The sequence below is a fragment of the Anas platyrhynchos genome, chromosome 7 (assembly GCF_047663525.1).
Source record: "Anas platyrhynchos isolate ZD024472 breed Pekin duck chromosome 7, IASCAAS_PekinDuck_T2T, whole genome shotgun sequence".
Classification (NCBI taxonomy): Eukaryota; Metazoa; Chordata; class Aves; order Anseriformes; family Anatidae; genus Anas; species Anas platyrhynchos.
Genome location: NC_092593.1, coordinates 32711891 through 32734841, shown reverse-complemented (window position 1 = coordinate 32734841; position 22951 = coordinate 32711891). Strand labels below are relative to the sequence as shown.

General features: G+C 38.7%; 1 protein-coding gene across 7 annotated transcripts in view; it reads right to left on the bottom strand.

Annotated features, from left to right (window-relative positions):
- The window catches only part of ERBB4 (erb-b2 receptor tyrosine kinase 4), a 564466-nt gene that overhangs the window by 112502 nt on the left and 429013 nt on the right, over positions 1-22951 (bottom strand). For 5 of the 7 annotated variants that reach the window (XM_072040464.1, XM_072040460.1, XM_072040459.1 and 2 more), the window contains exons 16-18: positions 20490-20564; positions 3260-3392; positions 481-603 (exon numbers count right to left, since the gene is read on the bottom strand). In XM_072040464.1, the coding sequence (XP_071896565.1) occupies positions 481-603; positions 3260-3392; positions 20490-20564 (331 nt within the window). Of the gene's footprint in view, positions 1-480; positions 604-3259; positions 3393-20489; positions 20565-20684; positions 20730-22951 lie in introns of all 7 variants that reach the window. The other 2 variants (XM_072040461.1, XM_072040463.1) reach the window with 1 other exon arrangement.

Genomic DNA, 22951 nt, shown 5'->3' with positions numbered 1-22951 from the left:
CTTTATCCGGATTGTTCTGGAGTGCATTAACATAACTAGTATTTCCTACGAAATTGGAAGAAACAGAAGGTACTAAAATTTAGATAATACTGTATAACATCATATAACAGCTATTACATGACCTATTTGTGAAATGAGAGACAAAGTTTATCTACCTTGTTAGAACTGTACTGTAAAGCCATCACGTAAGAACAGAACATCCAACATCAATACTGCATTTAAAATCAGTAGCAAGATGTTCTGGCTTGTGTGGTCCTTTTGCATGCAAGTATGCTCATGGCTGACACTCCTTTTCTCACCAAGCAGTCATGTACATGAGCCTGCCTAACACTGAAGTCTTAAGTCCACTGTTCTATTAGTCTCCCAAATACATAGGGCTCATGAATCCACCCACAATAGAAGATGCCTTGCTGCAATGCAGAACTTGACAGTTCCCAAGTTAAATGAGGCCAGTCACCGCTGCACAGAGGGGTCTCTTACCTTGTATACAGTTCCAAAGGCTCCAGAGCCAAGAACTTTGACTCGTTTCAGTTCAGTTTCCTTCAGGATACGAAGCTGTGCTTGGTTGGGTGCTGTGCCACTTGGAGTTAAGGGTTCCACAAGCTATGAAAGGAAGTCCTACAATGTTAAGTATCTGAAAGTGTGAAAACCCATCAGAAGTTTACACTGAAAACTATCAAGCCAGTTTAACACTGAAATAAGACAGTGAGGACTACTGATCTGCCAACTTCTGCAGGAGTCTCTCACCTTTAAAAGTAAATCAATCAAATGCTAAGAAACTGAGTGACACGATAAAGAAAGTCCTCACTCACCATGTGATAATTTCCACCAGGAATTGCATGATGGAATTATGAACCGGAAATTGAATTGGTGTCACAGTAATGCACCCAAGGACTTTCACTAATGGAGGCAGTATAAATATTTTCCACATGACAGAAATACAGCATTTATTATCAGCACACCACATTCTATTTTTGCCTATTTTAGTGCCTTTTAAGTTGGCCATATTTCTTCTAAATAACTCTGACTTAATGGATCATCACATTCTTACTCTGTTCTGGAGAAGGAACTACTCTTTTGAACTTCTGCTGTACTGTATAAGAGGACAACTTTAAGGAGAAAGCAACTTAAAGCAGACAAGCAATTGTAACAACCACTAATTTACTGGGGGGGGGGAAGGGGGGAAGGCACAATTAAGCAATTTGCCCAAGATGACAATCATGTCCCAAGAAACCTTTAACTGAATGTGCTATTGTGGTTCATTTATAAAAATGCTCTCAGAAATCAACATGGTACCGTGTCTGCCAGGAAAAAACAAAACAAAACAAAACACCAACCTATGGTTCTTAAAAATAAATTAAAAGTAAATGAAAAGGACAACATTCTAAACAATGAAAAATAGCCTGTTCCTTTACAGGATGAGAAAAATAATTCAGGGCTACTCCTACTCAAATTGGTTTCACACTGCTGCAGTATTTCAAAGTTGTCTGTTTACAAGGCTAAATGCTCTGTGCTCTGCAGTTTTCCAACTGCTGCTATGGATCTTTGAGTATCATGGACTACTTCATCAGTTGACCAGATTACTCTGGCTCAGGTAGGAAGACTGTTAACTGGAAATTATTGGAGTATGGAAACATAACAAACCCAAACAGAAACAAGACAGGTCATCATAGAAATTATTTTTTGAGTTGTCTTTTTTTTTTTTATATAAATAAAATAATTCTCTTTTGTCCTTCCTGTTTAGACACCCAATACTAATGCAATGAAGGAAAGAGGGCTCACTATAAAAGAGAACCAGGCAGACTGGTTCTTTCAGTTTGTGAAGAGTGAAAACAGCTTCTGTGCTACAGGCCACCAACACACGTACGGCAGGGAGAAGTAGTATTGTGGGCCCTAAAAGAATTCCTTGTAGAGTATTACTGAGAATGACTGATAGAAAGATAGGTCTGTCATAGCCTGCAGCTAGAAACAGAGACTCTAGCTGAAGCTGTGTGTGTTTATTTCAGGATACTCCTGATTTAATTTTCCATTTCTAAGCCAAGACAGCAGCCTCCCCACAAATTCAGTAGAAGACCGTAGTCCCTCAGTAAACATTGTCAGCCACAGCTTTTATCTGATCAGAGAACAAGGACTTCAAAGCCAGTACCTCACTTATGCAACACAGTCTACTTGCTTTTGCCTAAATAGGGGCTGATATGATGTCAACATTTACCTATCTAAAAGCACTTAGTTAAGCTTTCCATAAACCTGAACAGTATTTAACAAACAACACAAATTCTAGGCAGGCATAAAGGTATTTAGGAAAACAGATTAGGGATGCATAAATCATTTGCTCCAAGGCACTACAGTGGAATTAAGTGGAAGCAGGACCCTTAAAATAAAAGAGAACAGCACTGTTAACAAAGCCCTACTGAAGTATCAGTAGTTAATAGTATTTCCAGGTTTTATCATCTCACAGGCAGGAACCCTTATTTAATATTATCATCAAAGTGTCTCAAAGCACAGGACTGTGTAGACGGTAGTAACCACTTTTGCTGTAACTGACAAAGACTAAGTATTATGGTTAAGAGTATTTCCTAGATTGCCTCCTCCACTACCTGCAAATTGAAGAGCAGAACAGAATGGACGCAGCTTTCTGTCCTATAGAACTGTTACGTGCTTTTGGCAGTAGAACTGTGAATCTTACTTGGTTATGCTCTGGAAAACGTCTTGGCTTATTAAAGCGCATTATTACTACTGAACAGAACTAGAGGCTTTGACAAAATTTGGACCACAAAGGCAATACAAGTAGTGGAGCAAAGAGTGAGTGGCAATATCAGCATCTAAGCATTCCTAATGAACTTAAGCTATTACCAGACATCATTAAAGTAACCTACTTCAATCAAAGTTGACTTCAGTATGCACTGGATGAAATCTTGTCATTTTAAAGCATAAGAGCTACTGAATATATTGACGAACTGGGATAGAATTTCAACAGAGAGTAGGATAAGAGCTTAAAAATCTGGTGGAACATGGCTATGTGATCATGTGGATCTTTTTTAGATATGCAAAGCCACAGATCCATGTATGTACAGAAAATTAGCACGTTGAAATAGCATCATTCACTTCATCAGTTCAGTCCTGCACAAATTAGCAAAAGATTTCTACAGACCTTTACGGTAGCTGGATTAGAGACCTCAACATCCTTAGTACAGAAGCAGAACAGTTTTGCACACCTTCCCAAATTTAAAGTATTTTGTGAGAAGGAACACATGCTCACCTCAGTCTCCAGGAACCTTCGCAACGCTCTCTTCTTCTTAATGCTCTTGCGCCGAACATACACAGCAAATGTCAGGCCCACAATGACGATGATGAAGAGGCCACCAATAACTCCAGCAGCAATCAGAGGGGTTCTAGCAATCAGAACCAGAGACTTCATTGTTAGCTAGGTGACGGACCAACGAACGGCTAGGTACATAAAATATAATCACTCAGAAAACAACTTATGTTGTAACTGTTTTACAACAGTTACTTAGTCAGTCCAAATAGCAAGTCAGGGGAAACACATTAACATGTGTTACAACTATTCTTGTTTTTTAATCTATATACCAGGTTCACTTTTTTTTCAAACTGCCATGCACATGTGAAGAGTTGTGTGGACAAGGAGACACAACATGCACTTTGATGGCAAACGCAAATCTGCAATGGCAAAATGAGGATACAAGCATCTGGAGTTCTCCTGCAAGAGGTTTACCCATGCTTACTTTCGGGTCCAACTAGATTAACTCATGGAATTGTATATTTAGAAAACCAAAAACCAACTAACAAAAATTGCCTAACCTACAAAAACATGATGTGCCTTCCTGAGTCTAGGGAAGCAAGGAGCATCATACACAGACCCTTTACTCAAATGGAGGATATTTACACTTGAACAAAGTAATTCATTACTAGTACCACACACCCTCAGTTCACTACCATTGCACAGGACTATTTTTGGTGATGGTTGCACCCATCTGGTTCTGCTATTAGCAAAGCCAAATCCCATATCAGAAGACAGCTGCGTGGGAGCCAAAAAACTTCTGTGTGTAACAACAAGCTAGGGTCAGCATTCCCATAAAAAAGTAGTTATCCCCCCACAACTCCTTCAACACCTTTCATCTCTCCAGGACCTTGAGCAGCATCAGCTGCAACTACTAGCTTCTTTTTCCCCCAGACATAAGATATAATAGGCTGGCACGGTGGTAGATACTCCACAAACACAAAATAAAAACCGTCTCAGAGATCCACGCTGACTTAGTCGTGCACATTTGGAAATCCCCCCCCCAATCAGTGGAAAAGAACAGGCTCCTGACAAAGAAAAAGTGAAAGCAGCATGTGCTCTCAGTTTTGTTTGTCTCCCCTTCCTCTATAGGTTGTACAGCAGCCTCCAAATCAACACCTTAAATTAGGCATTTTCACAGAATGCCAGCAACTTACTAACATAAACACTTAGTGTTTAACATCCCAACAACGATGGCTGGACAGCAGCTGAAAAGATGGCTAAAAAGGAGACAGTATGACAACTGCAGAACATAAGTGGTGCAGAAATCACTGCCTTTTAACCATAGGAAAGAGGTTAACAATTGTCAAGATTGTGGAAGTATCACTGCTGTGGTTTAACAGCCTCCCCCTGTTAAGCCTGGATGATGACGAAAGATACATTATAGATTATTAATATATTTTAAAAAAAAGTAGCACACAGGTATTGAAAATTTGAAGGAGTCACTGATGGAAATAGTAAATTGATTTACCTGACCCTTATTGTTTTTTTATGTCCTATCACACAGCTGAGCAGTGGGACACAAAGCCATCTTACCTGGTTTGCTCTATGAAGGTGCATTACCACTGCAGACCATTCTGAAGCCCACGTCTGAACTGTCCTAATTGCCTGTCATTACTGCACTTTGCTTCAGAGAGATCTCAAAGCCCTCAACCTGGATTCCTTTCAGATACCAACCAGAAACGTATTTCTGGAGTGTATTTAACATGCTCCAACTCCTAACTGCCCTTAAGCCCACAGATCCAACTAGAGCTTACACAAAGAAACATGCCCAGAAGCAAATGTAGGCTAGAGATTCGGTCGACCACCTGTTTAGTAGTCCAAATCCAATCCTGTTGTGGCATTCACTTCACGTTAACCCAGAAAAAGCCTTATAATGGCACACCTAGTTATTAAAACACTCTGTTTGAAGCACCATTACCACGTTTTCTCAGGTAAAATGTATTAGCAACATGGAATGCTTTAAGGCCTATTATAGTTCCAAGACTATTACGGAAACTGTAATGCCTGCAAATATGGAAGCTGAATGTTGTTTAGGTATAAAACAGATGATGATGTTTGGGAAGTACAAATACAGTACTGCTAGACACTGCTTCTTCACCTAGTCTGGCCTTAACACACATCTTCCTTTTTACTCTCATCGATTACTCTGCCAGTGGAGTGCAGAACCCAGGTTAAAGGTCTTGGTATAGCCACCCGAAACAGCATGCCTCTCTTCATTTTGCATCTGCTTTCCATGATACTGATGCCAGGAACTTGTTAATATGAACAAGACAGGCCACCAAAAGACTTTTATGAAGCTATTACTAATGCTCTTGAGCAGCATTCTTTTCAAACAACGTATGAACAATCCTAGATTTTTTTTTTAAACACTACCAAACCACAGAGTGGCAAAACCAGGAGACCTCCTGACTTTGAAGTGCATTAATAGTAACCATCGTACCAGCTGCCAAAAACTAGTTTTATGATACTACATACACCAAAAATGCTCCAAAACAATGTTTAAATGAAAGACTATAAATAAACAATTCCTAAGAGGACATAATGCCTAGTCAAGAAAATAAAAGGAAGTTACACATTTCTTGCATCCCTTTTATTGTTATAAAGTACAAAAGTTCAATATGAATCTTTCATGATCCATCGTGTCAATTCTTGCTGACTTAAGAAGGAAATCATTATTTTTAATGGTGAATTGAAAAAAAGCTAGTGTTTGGTTTTGTTTTGTTTTTGTTTTTTTTTTTTAAAAAAAACCACAAAACTTCAAACAAACAAATCTTTAGTCACTAACACAAAATATGCTCTAATTGTTTATTGCATCTGAATTTTCAGGAGCTACCATCTAAACACACTATTAAGCTTAAAAAGGCAGCAAAACGGGAATGAAACAGCATATCAGGAAAGATGTTTTTCAATGCTGGAAGAACTACAAAAAAGTTCTATGTTTAGCTCAAACAATGATCAGCTGCCTTCACTCCTAGGTCCACCATCCTCACATAAAAATCATGACACATACAAACATCACAGACCTAGAGGGATGCAATCGTACACCATGCAACTTCTCCTCACCCTACCAACACTGAGCTAAGTCCCAAAGTCAACAGCCATGAATTTTATTTGATACACTAGCAAATGTCAAGTCACTGGCCTGAAGCTTTCTGGTATCATCAGCACGCTTCAGTACCACATCTCACTGGTGTTTCCAACCACACACAGAGATTATTTTCTAAGCATTTAAGCTTTTCAGTTGTCACTTTCCCCATTTGGGTTATTTTTACTTATGTTACTTAGGCTGAGTTTGCTTTTTATATTTTCTGCTAACATTTTCTGCTCTCCTGTATAATTTCTCCAGTGTTTTTGTGTGTGCAGTATCTCACGTTTAATACCCTGCTGTATTTCATTAAAATGCTGTTTACTTCTCTTTTAGATAACTGTTAAAGTTGTTTAACATGGATCCTTGCAAGGTGTTACTGACCAGAGAGACAACTGAAGAAACAAAACCTTTCTCCCATTCTTTTTTTTTTTTTTTTAAATCCAATCTTTTTCTTTCTTTTTTTTTTTTTTTCCACATGCACCTAACCATCAGTTCAGCTTCACAAACAAGCTGGACACGCACAAAGCTCCTTATCTCCAGTGGCATTAAGGATTTAATCCATTTATATTACTATTACTGCCCCACAACCACCTCTGTGAATCCAAGCGGCTACGTTAGACCAATGCTAACTACTTTCCACTTAAAATTACTTCTATGAAAATTTACAGGAGCAATGTTAATGTTGTGACAAAAGCATCACCGTCAAAAAAGACATTTTCTTAAAGTCACCTTTAAAAGCAGAGAGGTCATATTTCTCTGTTAGGACTCAGAAAGTCTAAAATCAAGTAAAGGGAGTAGTCATTTGCTGGTCCTGCCCATCCAGCATGGATATGGACAGCCAGAGGTCGAATCTAGCTCATGTTTCTTTCAGCTTCACTATGGACTCACCAACAGAAACTGCTGATACAGAGGCCACCTTCCTTTACAAAATGAAAATCTACCCCAGAGGGCATAAAAAACCCTCTCTGCTAAGTGTTTCTGGATTTTATGCTCATCAAAATAGACTTAGAAGTCCAAGAAACAGGGCCCTGAATTGCAATTCAAACCCACATGATTTGCTATCCCTCACCCCTCCACCAGCTGAGGACAGAATACCCAATTAAAGACTGGAAAAGAAGGCAGCATGGGAGGTGGTGAGAGGGGGAAAAAAATCACTACATGTGAAAAACTCAGCCTTCTCAACTGGAAGCCGCATCTATCTGTGGCTGAAATTTGAAAGTAAGATTATAATATTCCCTTAGGAGAAATAAATAATATATTTTTCTTTTTAAACGTACACAGTGTTTTCATATTTAGAAGCATGTAATATAAACTCCTGCGCATCAAATTTGAGACAAGAAGTTCAAAGTTAGCGTTCCAAGATGGACAAGGATGCTCAACAGGGGAGCTTGTATCATTTTACTCCAAAACATCAAGACATCTGCAATTCCCAAAGCACAGAGAGTCAGGTATTAAAGCCTAATTACTGATTTCGATGAGTACATGGTCTCATACTCTAGACTGGAGAACACAGCAGCAGGAGGAAAGGAAACAGTACTGTGGTCCACGAAATAAAGCTGAGAAAGAACACCTGTTTTTGTACCTTTGGCATTAACCCATGTAATACAACATGTAAATGAACTGAGCTTGGAAGCCAAGCTGCTAGAGAGCTTTCAGTTCCCACCTCAACCTTCCCAGCCTTCCCCACTTTAAGATTTTTTATCTATACATCCAGACAGAAATCATTCTACCTTTGAATATTTGTGAAGTGGTTGCTGCTGGGAAGTTTTCTTTTTCAAGGTAATTTTTTTTTTTTCTGATGGACAATTCACACATTCTGCATTCCTCTCCCTTTCCCTCAGAAGGGAATTCAGGCAACTTTCAAGCTGCACTTTCAGAGATTTAACAGATTCTGTTAATCCTGGAATGATAATCTTTGTATTTAAAACATACAAGATAAACAACCTGAGTGAGAAGCAAATCTGAATATGTTTTAAGAGCTTCTCTCTGCTGTGCAGCACTTCTCTGGCAGACCTCTACAACCGCAATTGCTCACAAAACAGTGCTCCTCAGGGCAGGAAGAATTCATCTACTATTCTTCACATCAAGATGTGCTCTGCTTTACATCTTTCCTTTCCAAGAACAAGACTCACTTCTCGCTTTCTCCGTGTAATCCGAGGATGTTTAAACACTGAACAAAATGTTCTCTTATGTTCAGATTAGCTTTTATCTTGTGTAAACACAAATTATAACAGCTGATCTCAGGATGACTACCAATCTGACATTTAAATGTAGATATTAAAATCTAGATATGGCCTAAATGTATTCCATCATACCATCAACTAGCTGTAGTTAAACTCTGGTGCCAGGTAGTTTTACCCAAGACTTTTCAACATGAGCACAATGTTGTAGTCCCCATCTAGGTCCATTCAGCAGCTGCATGTTTCTAGATCACTCAAATCGTGCACTTCAAAATTGTCACCACCTTTTTCAGCTGAGAGCCAGAGTTCTCAGCCACATGCAGAACAGACATGCCACAGATCAAGGTGTCTTGTTGAGAGCAACTGAGATATAAGGATGTATCAAAATGCTTAATGCAGTGAGTGACATAATTTTCTGAAGGCTTGTGCATATTTTGGTTATCAGAAAGCATTTGCTGAAATGACAGTCAAAAGACAAGTAAATAAATGTGTCAATTCCTTGAATTGTAAAAGTATATCCTACCTGTACTCAATTCTCAGTGTGTTTTTATTTCATTTAAGCAAAGATAGGATTCCTTATTTCACTCAGCAAAATAAATGGTGGAAAAATAAAAATTGAGGATAGCTTTTAAAATGAATTCAGGCTAGAATTCTGAGAATTCTAGTGTATTCTGAGAATTCTCGTGTATTGAGAATAATTTTTTGACATCTTTATTATCCTTAAGCACACACAGTACACACTGCATTTCTTGAAAACTAGTTAAATCCAAATGGTGATTTAAGTATTTTAGGAGAAAACGATGTTTCTGTTTTCACCTTAAGTTACTAAGAACTCTGTTTTACCTCCCTGTTAATATAGCTGACCGGGAATAAATACTGAGATCGCTCTAACTGCAGTATTAATACGGAGGCTTTTTGTGGGCTTCTCTCTCCCTATGACTGAAAGTCTATCTGACATCGCTTGCATCCCTGATATTTTCAGCCTGAGATTTTTATCTTTTGCTACAACAACAACAACAAAGGAATGCTATTGTTAGGAACTTGCACGGTGACTTTGTTTTGAGGCTTGTGCTTTAAGTAAACGGATTAATGTTCCTTGTAAAATATGCCAAGTCAGGTCCCACATAATGTGGATTGATTTATCTGTGACAGAAAGCCGGTTAAATCCACTAGACCGGACTCACAGGTGAAGCCAGTTCATCAAGTAAAAGAACAATCCTCTTTATAAACTTGTCATATTTCCCATTTTCATTGCAAAGAGTAATATTTTGCTTCAAATAAAGAAAACCAGACCTGTAATGACCATGGGCACTGATGGACTGCTCTGAAAGTAAAACCATCAACATTAGCTTAAGGAGTCTCTCTCTGCATAAAGCATTCCTGTTAGAGGCAATAAACTCAGGCAGCAGCACACAGGCTTCTCTGCAACCGGCTGTAGTCAACAGGTTCTACAATTATTTCTGTGTGCACACAATTATTAATAAAAACACATGCTTTTCTCAAACAGAAGCATAAGGTGCATTCTCCTGCATGGTATGACAAGAGACCAGTCTGTCTGGCAGCACTGCTTTCTGTTCACAAACTGTCAAAGCTAAAAGCACCACAGAGCTGAAGCCAAACACGCCACATGGCTCGGGGAGCTGAGAAATACAATGCATTACATCAGTAGGTAGCCAAACTTTCAACAGGGGCTGGCTGGGTCAGACAGAGAATAGAAATCGTTGCACAAATTTGGCCACTGAAACAAGGCAGGAACCCTCCTTCACTGTGCAACTGGCATTCAGGGCATATTTTATCATGTTTGTATCATGGTTACATTTTGGTACCTATTGCATGTTCTAGCAGACACTGGAGGCCCATTACTGTCACCCTACACCTGTACAACTTTTCAAGCAGACAGCTAAACTCAAGCCTTGGTGAGCTCAATGTATCTCAGCCTGCTTTTCAGTTTTGCTCTGCTAGTGACAGTACAGGGGACTGAATACTGCAGCCAGCACTAACAGCAACTCGTTAGTATTTCAGGTGATAGTTTGATTCACTCTTCTGTGCTCTTTCATCTTTACACTTAACAAACAATCACAGAAGTGTCTGCTCACACAAATATGTGGGAAACAATGCGTGGGGGGAAAAAAAAAAAAGAAAAAAAAAAAGAGATCCCTGAGGACATGCACTCATGATGAATTAGTCATTCACTACTTGATTCTCTACAATATCTGGAACCCATCAGGAGAAATTCACTTCAGTTAGGTGGTAGCTCAAACTGTAAAGACCAGAGACCAAAAAGAAACATTTGAGAGTATTTTAACTAACCAAGACAAGTAAACCCATACAAATACTGTGCTCGTATTTTTCCTCAACACTTTGCAAATTCCACTGGTAAGTGGAGTTCCAGGTGAACCTTAGCTGTAATTGAGCCATTCAATACATGAAATACCCAAATACATACACGACAAAGTGAAATTTTGCTTCTAAGACTGCAGTGGTCTTTCAGAAGATTTAAGGAGCACAGCACAGTTTCAGTAGGTATTTGGCTCAGCGGTTGTGCACAGCAGACTCTTTCCTGTTTTGCTTTGAATCATCTGGGGCAGTGTTTGCTTACACAAGCTGCAAGAACCTTTCATGGCAGCGAACTTTTATGGACTGTATTTGGGGATCAGGTCTGAGATTCTGTCATTGATTGCCTCTTTCTGAAGACTTCATGACTTCGTGTTTCTCAGAGTCTGCTCATAAAAGACAGCCCCAACTCCCACCAGACCATTTCTGGTCCAGCAGTGCATCTACACTTCTCTGAGCAAGCCTCTTCACATGAGTGAGCAGACTGAGGTAGTACTAAGCTCAGCACTGGACACTGGCAGAGGGGGAAAAAAGTCAAAACAAAATGGGACATGATAAACTGATGAGAGCAGAACAGTCACACTGTGTTCCTGATCTTCAAGCATCATGTCATATCCAATCACTTGTTCTGTGATAAATGGAGAGCTTACATGGGTTTCAGCTGAGTTCTTTTTTTTAACAAGGGATGACATTAGATCATCTTTGAAACCTATGTTCAAGATTGAAATTAAGAGTGCATGAAGATTTGTAGGTTCCTTTTTAACTGTGTTTGGAAATTTGCACCCATATATTGTGCATGTATTACATATATAAAGGACTAAGACTTTCCTTCAAAGTTTAAAGCAAAATACTAACACTTGATTCCACATTGGCATAAATGTTCTCTCGTATTCGAGGCAAAAATGCCTCAAAAATGGCCATGTTCCTGCTGTTAACTTGAACAAGTTATTTTAGCCTCTCCTCATTAAAGTTTCTAAATATGCAAAATTTATCTTTGTGGAGCATAGGAGGGAATAAATGCGGCCAGTGCTCATAAATATCAAGCAAAATCCAAGGTAGATAAAGATCAGGGCATAAGGAATTTTTATTTGAATATTCCTGATGCTGCTTTGGGATTTATAACAGTAATATTACAAGGATACTATCATGTCTGTTTAAATGCCCTACATAAATTACATCAGTCGTTGGAAAATCCCACTTGATTATGAGGAAAAAGTGGTAGAAGAAAACCGAGATCCTAATTTTGACACAAGGCTTAAACAGGACCACCCCCTACACCAGGATATATAACATACCAGCCCTCTCCAGTTCTTCCATTGTCAAGAGGAACAAGGATAAACAAGTAAAACCTGCAACTCCTCTTCTAGTCATTATCACACCACCACCATTTCCCTACAGACTACTCAAAACAAAAAAAAGTTCAGCTTAGAAGTTCCAAACCCACCCATCTTCACTTATCTGCTCCGTCTGCACAGCCACCCAAAGGGATCTATTTCACTTCACTGTCTGTAAAGGCTGCTAAGGGAAACCAGTCTGTGAATATTATCCCTACCTTCTATTCTCAGCCCTACCAGTGAGTTTTGTGTCCATGTACACAGCAACCTCCTATCACCCTGATAGTCACAGATGTGACTTGATTAGAAAAACAGCTTGTGTCCATGGTGAGGATACTGCTGAGCATAACCTAGACTCTGCAACAGCTGTTTTATTATGATTAGTTTGCAGTACAGTATGGCCCACATAAAGGCCAATGATGATTTAGTACAACAGCTCTCCTTTCTCCCTAATTTCACTACAATATAACATTGCAGAATTTATTGCATATACTGCCTTATCTATGCATCTTCCAAACATTTAAAATACTTCTCTTCCAATAGCTGTTAAAAGCCCTGAATAGAGCACACCAGCATCTGGGGAAAAAGCGATCTGCATGAACACTCAAAGCCCTGTACAAGATGCACAGAAACCTGCACACCACTAATGCTGCTTTTGAATGCAGTTTTTTTTTTTGCAAGGGACTGACCGGAAACAAGAGCACATAGAAACCATGTTGCAGAAACAACTGAAGAACATCACATTATTGCTTGTGTGAAGCAATTTCAGGGCGTTAAGATTTCATTAACATTTGTCATACTGGAAAACAGCATCAAGCTGTTTTTTTGTTGTTGTTTGTTTGTTTTGACAGAAGTATAGTCTTCCTGAAAGGAAGCTTCATTTTCATAAGTTACATATAGACTAAAAATAATCCATTATCTAAATGCTGTTCTTCCTAAACTTCACGTTACCGAAGATGCTACAAAGCATCTATTCCAGGAAAAAGTGGGGAAAGATGTCAAGAAGAGAAAGAAAAAAAAGGGGGGAGGGGAGGGGGAAGTCTGTACTGCAAAGAAGGATTAGATGCTTAGTAGCTTGCTAGCATCTAAGGCTTAGAAAACCTGATAAGAGATAAAAATGTGAAGATCTCCTTCATCTATATTATTAATGCCAAAAATTAGTCATGGAAAGCAACTTGCCTTCAGTTGTACCACACTATATAAAAATGCCAAAACACTAGCATGTAAAAACACTACTACCTTTATTCAAAATAAACTCACGGTTGAAGTGAAAAGTCACAACGCAAGAGAGCTCAGTCAATGACCATCTCAATCAATTTCTCCCCTCCCCTAGCAAAGGTTAGTTTGAAAAGTCAGAAGTCCTTTAACTGACCTAACTGTTAATCATCAAGAAGATGGCCAGTACAACAGAAACCCTGTGTACAGTCATTCGGAGCTCTCATTCTGTGCCTCAAAGCTGACAGGAATCAAACCGAAGCATTCAGTAGCTAGAGCTGCCAATTCCAGCAATCAAAATTCAAAGAGGAACCCTGGGTGGTAGGCTTAGAACACGAGCCAGGAGACAAGCAGAGCAGGAAGCGATCATTGCATACCTGCAACTGTCCTGGCACACGCTGTAAACAAGGACAGAAGGAACCAGCGGAAACAGAGGAAACAAATCCTCCACCCTGATACCTGCACAGCCTACAGGCTTGGCACAGATCAGTTCTTTCCAACAGCACACACCCGCAAGGAAAAGCTTTAGTTTTGATTTTAGAAGCCTAATGCTAGAAAATTGAATGCTACCAGGGAAAAATCACTCCAGGGATTAATAATCCTTAATAAAAATACATTGGCATGTCGCTACTTTGAACGCGTCTGTCTTCAGATTTCAGCCATTTTATTTTCTCACAGAGTCCCTGTCCTTTTCCCTCTTCTAGACTAGTGCCATTTGGTTTATATACTAGTACCACTTGGTTTATCTAACCTGGAGAAAAGATGGCCATGATGCAAGCTTACTGCTCTGCCAGGTCCTGAGGAGGGAAGCACCAGTTTCTGCTCCCTGGTGTCTGATGACAGCATGTGCAAGAACAGCACAAAGCTGCATCAGGGCTACTTCAGACCAGATACAAGGAAAAAATCCTTTAGTCTGAGGTTTGTCAAATGCTACAACAGGCTGTTCAAGAGACATTCGGACAATGCCCTCAATAATGTGTTGTCATTTCCATTTCTGCACAAATGAACAAGATGGACTATGAGCTATCATCACTGACAAGGTATCCACTAGTTCTGATACTGCACTGGAAAAGCTCTTGCAAATTAACTGAGAAACAGAACATACACTTGTGTAAGAAAAAAAAGTGACATGTGACATATTTTGCAAACTTCTTTACATACAAATTGTCACCTGCATTAAGTGCTCTAGGTTTGATCATTCCAAGAAGTACTTAACTGGTTTTAAATAGGCAATGGAAAAGTGCGCATGTGGTGTAATTAATTCCTAGAAAGGAATAAATCTTCCCCAGCTCAAATACAGACCCCCTCCTACAGTGGATTATGTGGTAGGAGTTACTAACTGATCTGAAGTGACGCTATTAAGCAGACTTTCACTGTACGCATGCTTCCAACACAGGTACAGCGCCACCAGCGTACTGTCCTAAAGAACCCCTACCAAGACTCAGCCATTTATTGTAAGAATTGCAGCTCCTTTATTACCTGATGGGGCACGGTGAGTAAGCCAGAATGAGAAGAATTAAGTCTTGTCTGGACTCTGAACTGAAATACGTTTGTCATGTAAATTGTCTAAATATGAAAGAGCGACAAATCCTGCATTATGCAGGTAGATTGGAAGTAAGACCGCAAGCTTTAGTTCTAATTTATTATATATTAAATATTAATGATTTATTAAGAAACCATTCACTGAGGTTTAAACAACTCTACATCTTACATATTTCTAAAGCTCTACAAATGTATTTTTAATAATAGATAATTAATTTATAACAACATTAAATCTAAATTAAATCCTCATTTCAAGCCATAAAAGAAATCCACTGGAGAGTGGTGACATATATACTGTTGCTCTATAATAAGGTCACTTTTTCACCATATCATTTTATTTCTCCATCATATATTATTTGCAGAGCCAAGCCAGTACAGACACCACACAAAGCTTACGTAGCTTGATGAGTACGACAGGCAAAAAAAAATAAAAAAAAATCTCTGCAATAGGACTGTGCATTGTTTTCCATTCTAACAAACCATCTGCAATCTGGAGTTCCCTAAACGCTTGCCTTTCAGCAGTGACCTATTTGGTCTAGTATTTCTTATTTCTTCTGCTCCAAGTTTCAGTACAGTAATTTGCCCAGTTTTTAGAACAAAGACTTTCCTTATTTTAAATGTATTTTATAATATATTTTGCAACTCATGGTAGTATAATCAAAGAGCACAAAAAACAAACAAAAAAAACCACAAACCACTATACCACCACATCTGAAACAGACCAAATGCGTGTCACTGTACATTTCTGCAAGAAATCTGCTTGCTTTTAAGACTGAATGGTGCACTTAATGTTCTTTCAGAGCTCATCAGCTGAAGAAGACAAATGCTGGGATGCACCGCATGATACAGTAAGGACTGCTCTACCTATACCCACAAAGTGACACACTAAGACAACTTCTATACCCTCACTGTAGTGTTTCTGTTTGGCATGCACCACTATGCATTAACAAATTATTACTCAAACCCACTAAACAGCAGCTCTGCTGCTGAGAAACCTGAACTTTGGCAGCAAAAATCTCAACAGGCAGCAAGAGCATTCCACTCATATTCTATTGCTTGTAGAACTACAACAAACACTGAATTTCTTGCCTTATTCCATCTTGTGCAGTCTAAACAGGATCCTCAAACTACAGGAGCCACTGAACGGATTTTAAAAGGCACGTGCATGATGACAGCTGCCTCTGGTTCCTTCACATGGGGAGATGACAATGAAGGTGCCCACAGCAAAGGTATGTTTGAAAAACAGTTTAGTAGCAGCAGTTCTCATACAACAGAGGGATTTCTCTATCCAACTGTCTCATATGGATCAACTGTGAGCTCTATTCAACCCAGAGAGACAAGACAAAACCCAGTAATGTTTCTAGTCTTGCTTCTTAAAAAAATATAGTTTTTAAAAAATAGAAATTCTTTCTTATCTGCTCTGTTCTGATACAGCAGAGACCTCTGTATTACAAGTGTCTAAAGAGCAGCATCTTTTACCACTCAAGTTAAGTAAAGCAGCTTAGTTCGTACTCACAGATCCTATATTCCCTCTTATTTTATACAGAAATTCTCCTCCTCTTCCCCTCCAGAAGTTACTATAATTATTCTATCAAAATACAGAGCATATGGGATGCTTTCCTCCAAGCAATGGAACAGAGCTCCATAAAAGCAATGAGCATTACCAGTTTATTAGAGGTGTTTCCCTTCCCCACCATCTAGTGAGAACGGCTGCAAAATTCTATTGAAGTCATACTGTGCGTGGGTACAAAACAGCTATGAAAGGATTTGCCTGCATTACATAGGGTTTATTGTTAATTAGCTCTTGTACACACACACGTGTTTTTTTTGCTTAGGAAGTGATGATTTGTTTAGAGAACGTCCTTTGTTGATACAAAGCTAGCATTAGGATTGCAATTTGAGTTAACATCTACACTTCATGTTATGTAACCATTTGACAAAGGTGGTCCTGGCTAATTAAGTTTCTGTTAGTTAAAAACAAAACGTGAAGTTATCTTGGGACATGAATCAATAGAGACATCAGCTTACATAGACCAGGGTCATTAAGGTGCTAGTTCGTTCCCATCATAACCACCACATGCTTCCCATTATGCCTTCAGATTTACAACCTCACACACAACAGAAAAAAAAAAAAAAAAAGTTTACTCCTGCTTTAATAGTCTCTTCCTAGCTTTAAGTTCTATGAATTACTGAAGGATAAACATATTTGGAATTCATACTTTAAGTCAGAAACACTGTCCACAGCCCAGCTTAAACAACCAAGTTAGACAATTTTCTGGATATGGGGTGCACAGAAGAACCAACCTTATGTGAGCAACTACAGTCATTTTCTTAATGGATGGTAGAGCACTAACAGTTTTTCAGTCTTCCTTTTAGACAATGGTTATCCAGCTCTTTGAGGCAGACTCCTCTTTTTGTTCTCTGCGCTGCACTCACTGTGGCTCATGCTGTATCCAGAGCCTCTAACAACTATGCTATTCCACTCAGAGAAACCATTGAGCGCAACTGGCAGAAGGTATTGAATGGCATGTCAGAATAGTGACGGGTGGGAAAAGAGGAGTGCTAACTCCTCTGGGCACCCTGGGAGATCCCAGCCTCCACCTGCTCCTTTTGCGCCACAAATGTGAGCAAAGGTTTTCTCTACCAAGAGTGTAACAACAGCTGGAATTTGCAACTAACTACAAGCAAACGATGTGCTTGGTTGTCCCGCACTTCCGACCATGTACTGGTTCTCTTATGAAGACTTTTACTTATTCACAGTTTGCATTTTTCCAGGCAGTTAAGAATATGGTAAAAGCCTTTGTGATGAAAAACTTATACCAAAAGTAAATGCGAGTTCTCACAGGAAAAAATAAGAGCATGAGATCTGACAAGTCACCTAACAGTCATCTGAGAAATCTATCACGTTGTGTAGAGGAAACAAGGTCTAACAGCCCTTATAAATCGCACTAACGTGGAAATAGGGAAATAAAAGGGTTTCTTCATCCTGTGAACTGCACTCTACTGTTGTTAAGGGTTAAAAAAGAAAAAGCTATGCAGGAAGACATGGAATAGCAAAAGTAAGGATTTTTTCTACAGCATATAACAGACAAAACATAAGCAGAAAAAATCAAGTTTCACCTGTCATTTGGAAACAGGCCATGTGATGCACATCTGATTAAACTTCATTAAATATGACAGTAAAAATTCCTCTGCTATTCTACCATGCTCTTACAAAAGCCCTCATGTCCATGGATCATGGCAAAACCAATTTGCAAAGTGCAAAACTGTAAAAGAAAAGTGGAAGAAATTCTAATCAGTGGGACACGGATGAAACTAATGATTAATTTTAAAGTCTGTTAGTCTAGGGAGGTCCCACAACATTTAAAGGGATCCAAAAAACATTCTGTTTAAGTATATCCTTTTATATTCTATATATCCTTTTTTTGATTTACATCCCTTCACTCATAATAAAAGGTATCACTTTTGCCAGTGCAGTTTTGCCTGTTTTCAGCCCAAACACAATGAACCATTTTCACCAAAATTGTGAAATTTTACAGATCTAATAAATACAGAAGTGTGAAAGCCCGAAAACCTCCTTCATTGTTCTGAAAGGGAATAATGCACACATACTAATATTTAGTCACATTTACAGTGCACTAGTTTTCCTAAAATAAATTCAGCAAAGTCAAAACAAATGAAATCCATGAGATCTAAATGCACATTTGAGGGTCCCTCCCTTCTCATACTGAATCAAGCAGGAAACGCTTTGCTTGAGCAGAGTAAAACATTTGCTTTCCTACCTGGACAGCAGATTCAAGACAAAAACCAGAATTTGCACAACATAAAATGCAAAACAAACCCTGTCTGTTAACACATGGCTTCAGCCTAAAACCCTATAGCCAACACTATCTTTAGTTTTGTGGTATCGTGTCCAAGGTCCCAAGGGCCAAGGTAACATTCACTGTGATTAATGGGAGTCTTCCCCTTAACTTCAGCAAATACTTGTGGCACCCAGAGACTTCACTGCTACCTGACCATTTTCAGAACAAAGTTCTGGAGTTGTATCAGAGGAATTAAACAGCGGATAAGCTCTCACTAGTTTGGGGCTAACAAAGGAAGCTAGAGCAAGCAGACCATAACACTAAGTTACAAAAATGTTGTCTTCCTAGTATTAAGCCCTTAATATTCTTTCAAAAGCTGACTGAAATCCAACTGATGAAATACGTGCTGTTTTTAAATTGATTACTAAAGCAAAAATTGTCAGCATGGTCCTCATTCCCTATAGTATGGTACACCCCTTAAACTTACACAATTAATACATTTTCTATATTTGTGCTTTGAGTAAAGTTGACAAGGTGAAGACGTTTAAAACTGATAGCGGGTTTTCAGTAACTCATACTCAATGAGTACATCCGAAAATGAGTCCCCCACAGAAGCATCTCAAACCAGACACCCCAAAACAGAACGATTAAAAAAATATTATAATAAGAAAAAAAAACAAAAACTTCAGTCTTCTTCCATTGCCTAATCATTGGTCTAAGAATTTCGTCAGAACTGATACCCATTTAATTACACAGGTGTACCACCTGATAGCATTTAGATTGTTTTTCAAGCCTAAACATGTTCTCCCTCAACAACTAGAAAACAGGTATCTTCACATTAGGTATGAAACTAGAAAGGAAAAGTAACTTTAAAATCTTTTCTTAAAGAAAATAAAAACAAAATAAAATGCTCAGTGAGATGAAGCTGATTGAAAGGACATATTTCTTATCTAATCCTAACTCATGACAGTAACCCCAAAGCCTGGAAGTCATACTACCCAGTTTGATTTTAAAAATTAACAAACTCAATGGCAATGAGTGGCTTTCAAAAAAATGAATGTGGAATATAAATGCAATGCTTTGGGATTCCTCTTGCATTAATTTGATAATCATTACTGGAAAACAAAATTGCTGCAAGGACAGGTTTTTGTTTTTTTTATATATATAAATATATATATATATATATATATGAAAACAGAAAATTGAAAAAAAATCAAGACTTACATAAATTGAGGGAGAAATTAAGTTTTACTTAAACATTTATTTTTTCCCCCACAGGAAAGTATGGAAGAAAAAGCTCTGTTAAGTTCTGTCTTTAAAAAAAAATGCCAAACAGAAAAAAAAAATAAATTAACTTTAACCAGAGGTTTTCACTGTGTTTAACTTCTAGTAAAATTTCATCAAGAAACATGTATTTCTGCTTAAAACTCCAGAATTGAATTGTTTCTGCTTTAACCTTAGGGGAAAAAAAAAAAAAAAAAAAAAAAAAATACATGCTAAGATAAACATGTAAGATATTCAATTGGCTTTCAAATAGAGAAGCAAATTTGGATGTTCAGAGGCATAAATTACTTAAGAACACATTATATTCATCCCATACTCCTCATTTCTGAACAAACTGGACAGTATAACGTTCCTATGGTAACTAGGGAAGGACCTGGTGTACAAAAATGGAGAAGTGGTGGATGTTACCTAGCATGTTGTGGTAAAGTGGACTGTCGTGTCCATGGATAGTAAATGCAGTCATGACTAGCGGGACCTCTACACCTGCAGGCAATTACAGAACAAAAGACGTCATTTGCCATTCACAAGGACATGCACACGCATGCGCCCTTGTCCACACGTGGAAGATGGAAGACACACAGGGAACGATCACTCAGCAAGTACCTATCCATCAGGCCGATGCAGTCTTCAATACGTGGACCTATGCACCTGCAGCAAATCCAAATTGAGAACAAGGAGAGAAAGAGAAAAAAATATTGTTATTTGCAAATACAAGGAAGCAGGAATCCCCTTTGTGCCACATTCTTAATTATAATTCTCAAGACAGACCCAAGTCACCACTAAATTATAGCTTGTGACAAAAACAAGCTTGTGATGGGAACAATAATAGCAACATAAACAGCATTCCAAGGTTGGACAAATCTTGACTCAAACAATACTTAATGTAGGTTTCACCTGCATACATGGGCGGCCTGACAATAGAGTTGCTTTTTCTGGATGTTTTTTGAATCATCAAACCAGTGATTACTGCACAGAAGCAGTTGATTCGCAACAAGAGACCTCTGGGAGCAAAAAGCAAAATTTTTATTTTTTTTTTCCTTCTTTCTGTAATTGATGCAACTGTTCATTCTGTTCTAAGTTTCCAGCTAGGGCATATATTTTGGAAACTGACTGTACTCATCAAGGAAGCTGAAGATTCACATAAAAAAAAAAATCAACAAAGAACATCAGAGCAAAATGCCGTGTGCTGATTTAGGCACTTCATTCTGCTGTCTGTAGATGCTGCCAGAAGTCCTCCACCTGCAAATTCAGCAGGTGCTCACCAAAGGCAATGGAATTACAGGGAATCACTTCATGCAGCAGCAATGAAGCATAGCCATGGGGAAAAGAGCCTGTGTGCAAAACACAGGTATTCAGGTATTTGTGGACTTTCCATGCTCTCATGAAGAACGGTAATTGAAATGGTGTGCTAGGCCCGCTCTGCATTCACAGAGAAAGCCAATTATACCTTTCACAGAGTAGTTAAGATTATCAAAGACAGATGAAATTAAACCTTCAGGGTCTGAGACAAACTGACACCCTTTAGTGCCGAATGCCCAGCCAGTCCCCCCTTATCCATAGCAAGCATCTAGCCCTCACAATTTTAAGGAAGACAAACCACTAATTTCAACTCTTTAACAAGATCTCAGGACCTTCATCTGTGAGGCTACTGATGTGTCAGATAACCTGTTCCTGTGGAAGACGGGTACTCCCTTCAGTTGAGGCGTTTTGAATTTAAGGCATAATCCCCAATTCTTTTTTAATGTCTCCCGCTTCCAGTTAGGCTTTGATAAAGGGAGATGTCAGAATCTCTAAGAGTTCAAATATGCTCCCGAGAGATCTCCATTCCACTTCACCATCAGTTGCCACTCATCAGCTTTTGCTGCATTTAAATTAAGCTATCACTCTGCCCTTACAACACAAATTCAGCAGATTCAGTTTCACCATCTTCCCCCTCCTAATCTGCCCATCAGGGAGAGCAGAACAATAGTGAACCTTACCTCTTGTTTGTTTAGTTGAATTTTTATTTTTACATAAAAGCTGAGACATGCAAACACACTTTGTATTTCCTCAATAATGTTTTCCTTCAGCAAATGCGTGGGCAAAATGGATTTGTTAAATACCCACATGGCCAGATAACACATGAAGTGGAAAGGGTAGATTAAAAGACAGTTCAAAAACATAGAACTTTTGACAGGTATTTTTTTTTTTGAAATTTCAGCTGTTCTTGGCTTTACAAGTCTGACTTCACTCTCAGACATGCCCAGCATTCTTTCTTTATGGCATTCTCAGCAATTTTCAGAAAACCAGTTCAGAAATGAAGAAGGCAGAAAAAGTTGTTCAAGATCTTCCATTTCCTAGCATGTCATGAGAAGCTGAGTTCAGACTCTTGCTATAAATAAAAAGAAGGTCCTCTTCAAATTAGAGGTCGGAGAGCCCATTACTAGTTCAGATAACTAGCAGATTCAAAGAGCCTATTGTCTTGAAGTCATTTCACATCTGCACATTTGTTCTCGCAGACTTTTGGAGAATAGGACTTGAATCTAGAAGAGGAGAGGTGTTTGGACCTTGCCAACCAAAGCTGAAATACTATTGATTTTTATTTAAACCTGTAATCATCTTCAGTGGATTTCCCAACCTCAAACAGAAAACTCCGTCCAGGTGCAATTTCTGTTACTCCTAGTCATGGTGAATAGCTACATACTCTATTCTGGCTGTCCTGATTTAAATGCAGTAAATACAATGTGAGTAATGGCAGCAGACGTTTAGTTCTATTAACAAGTTAATTTTCACCATGAAGTCATCAGTTACTTTTCCTCTGGAAATAATTTCCTTGGTTTCAGGCTTTTTGACACATGGAAGTACAAGTGTGACACAATCATGCATCACAC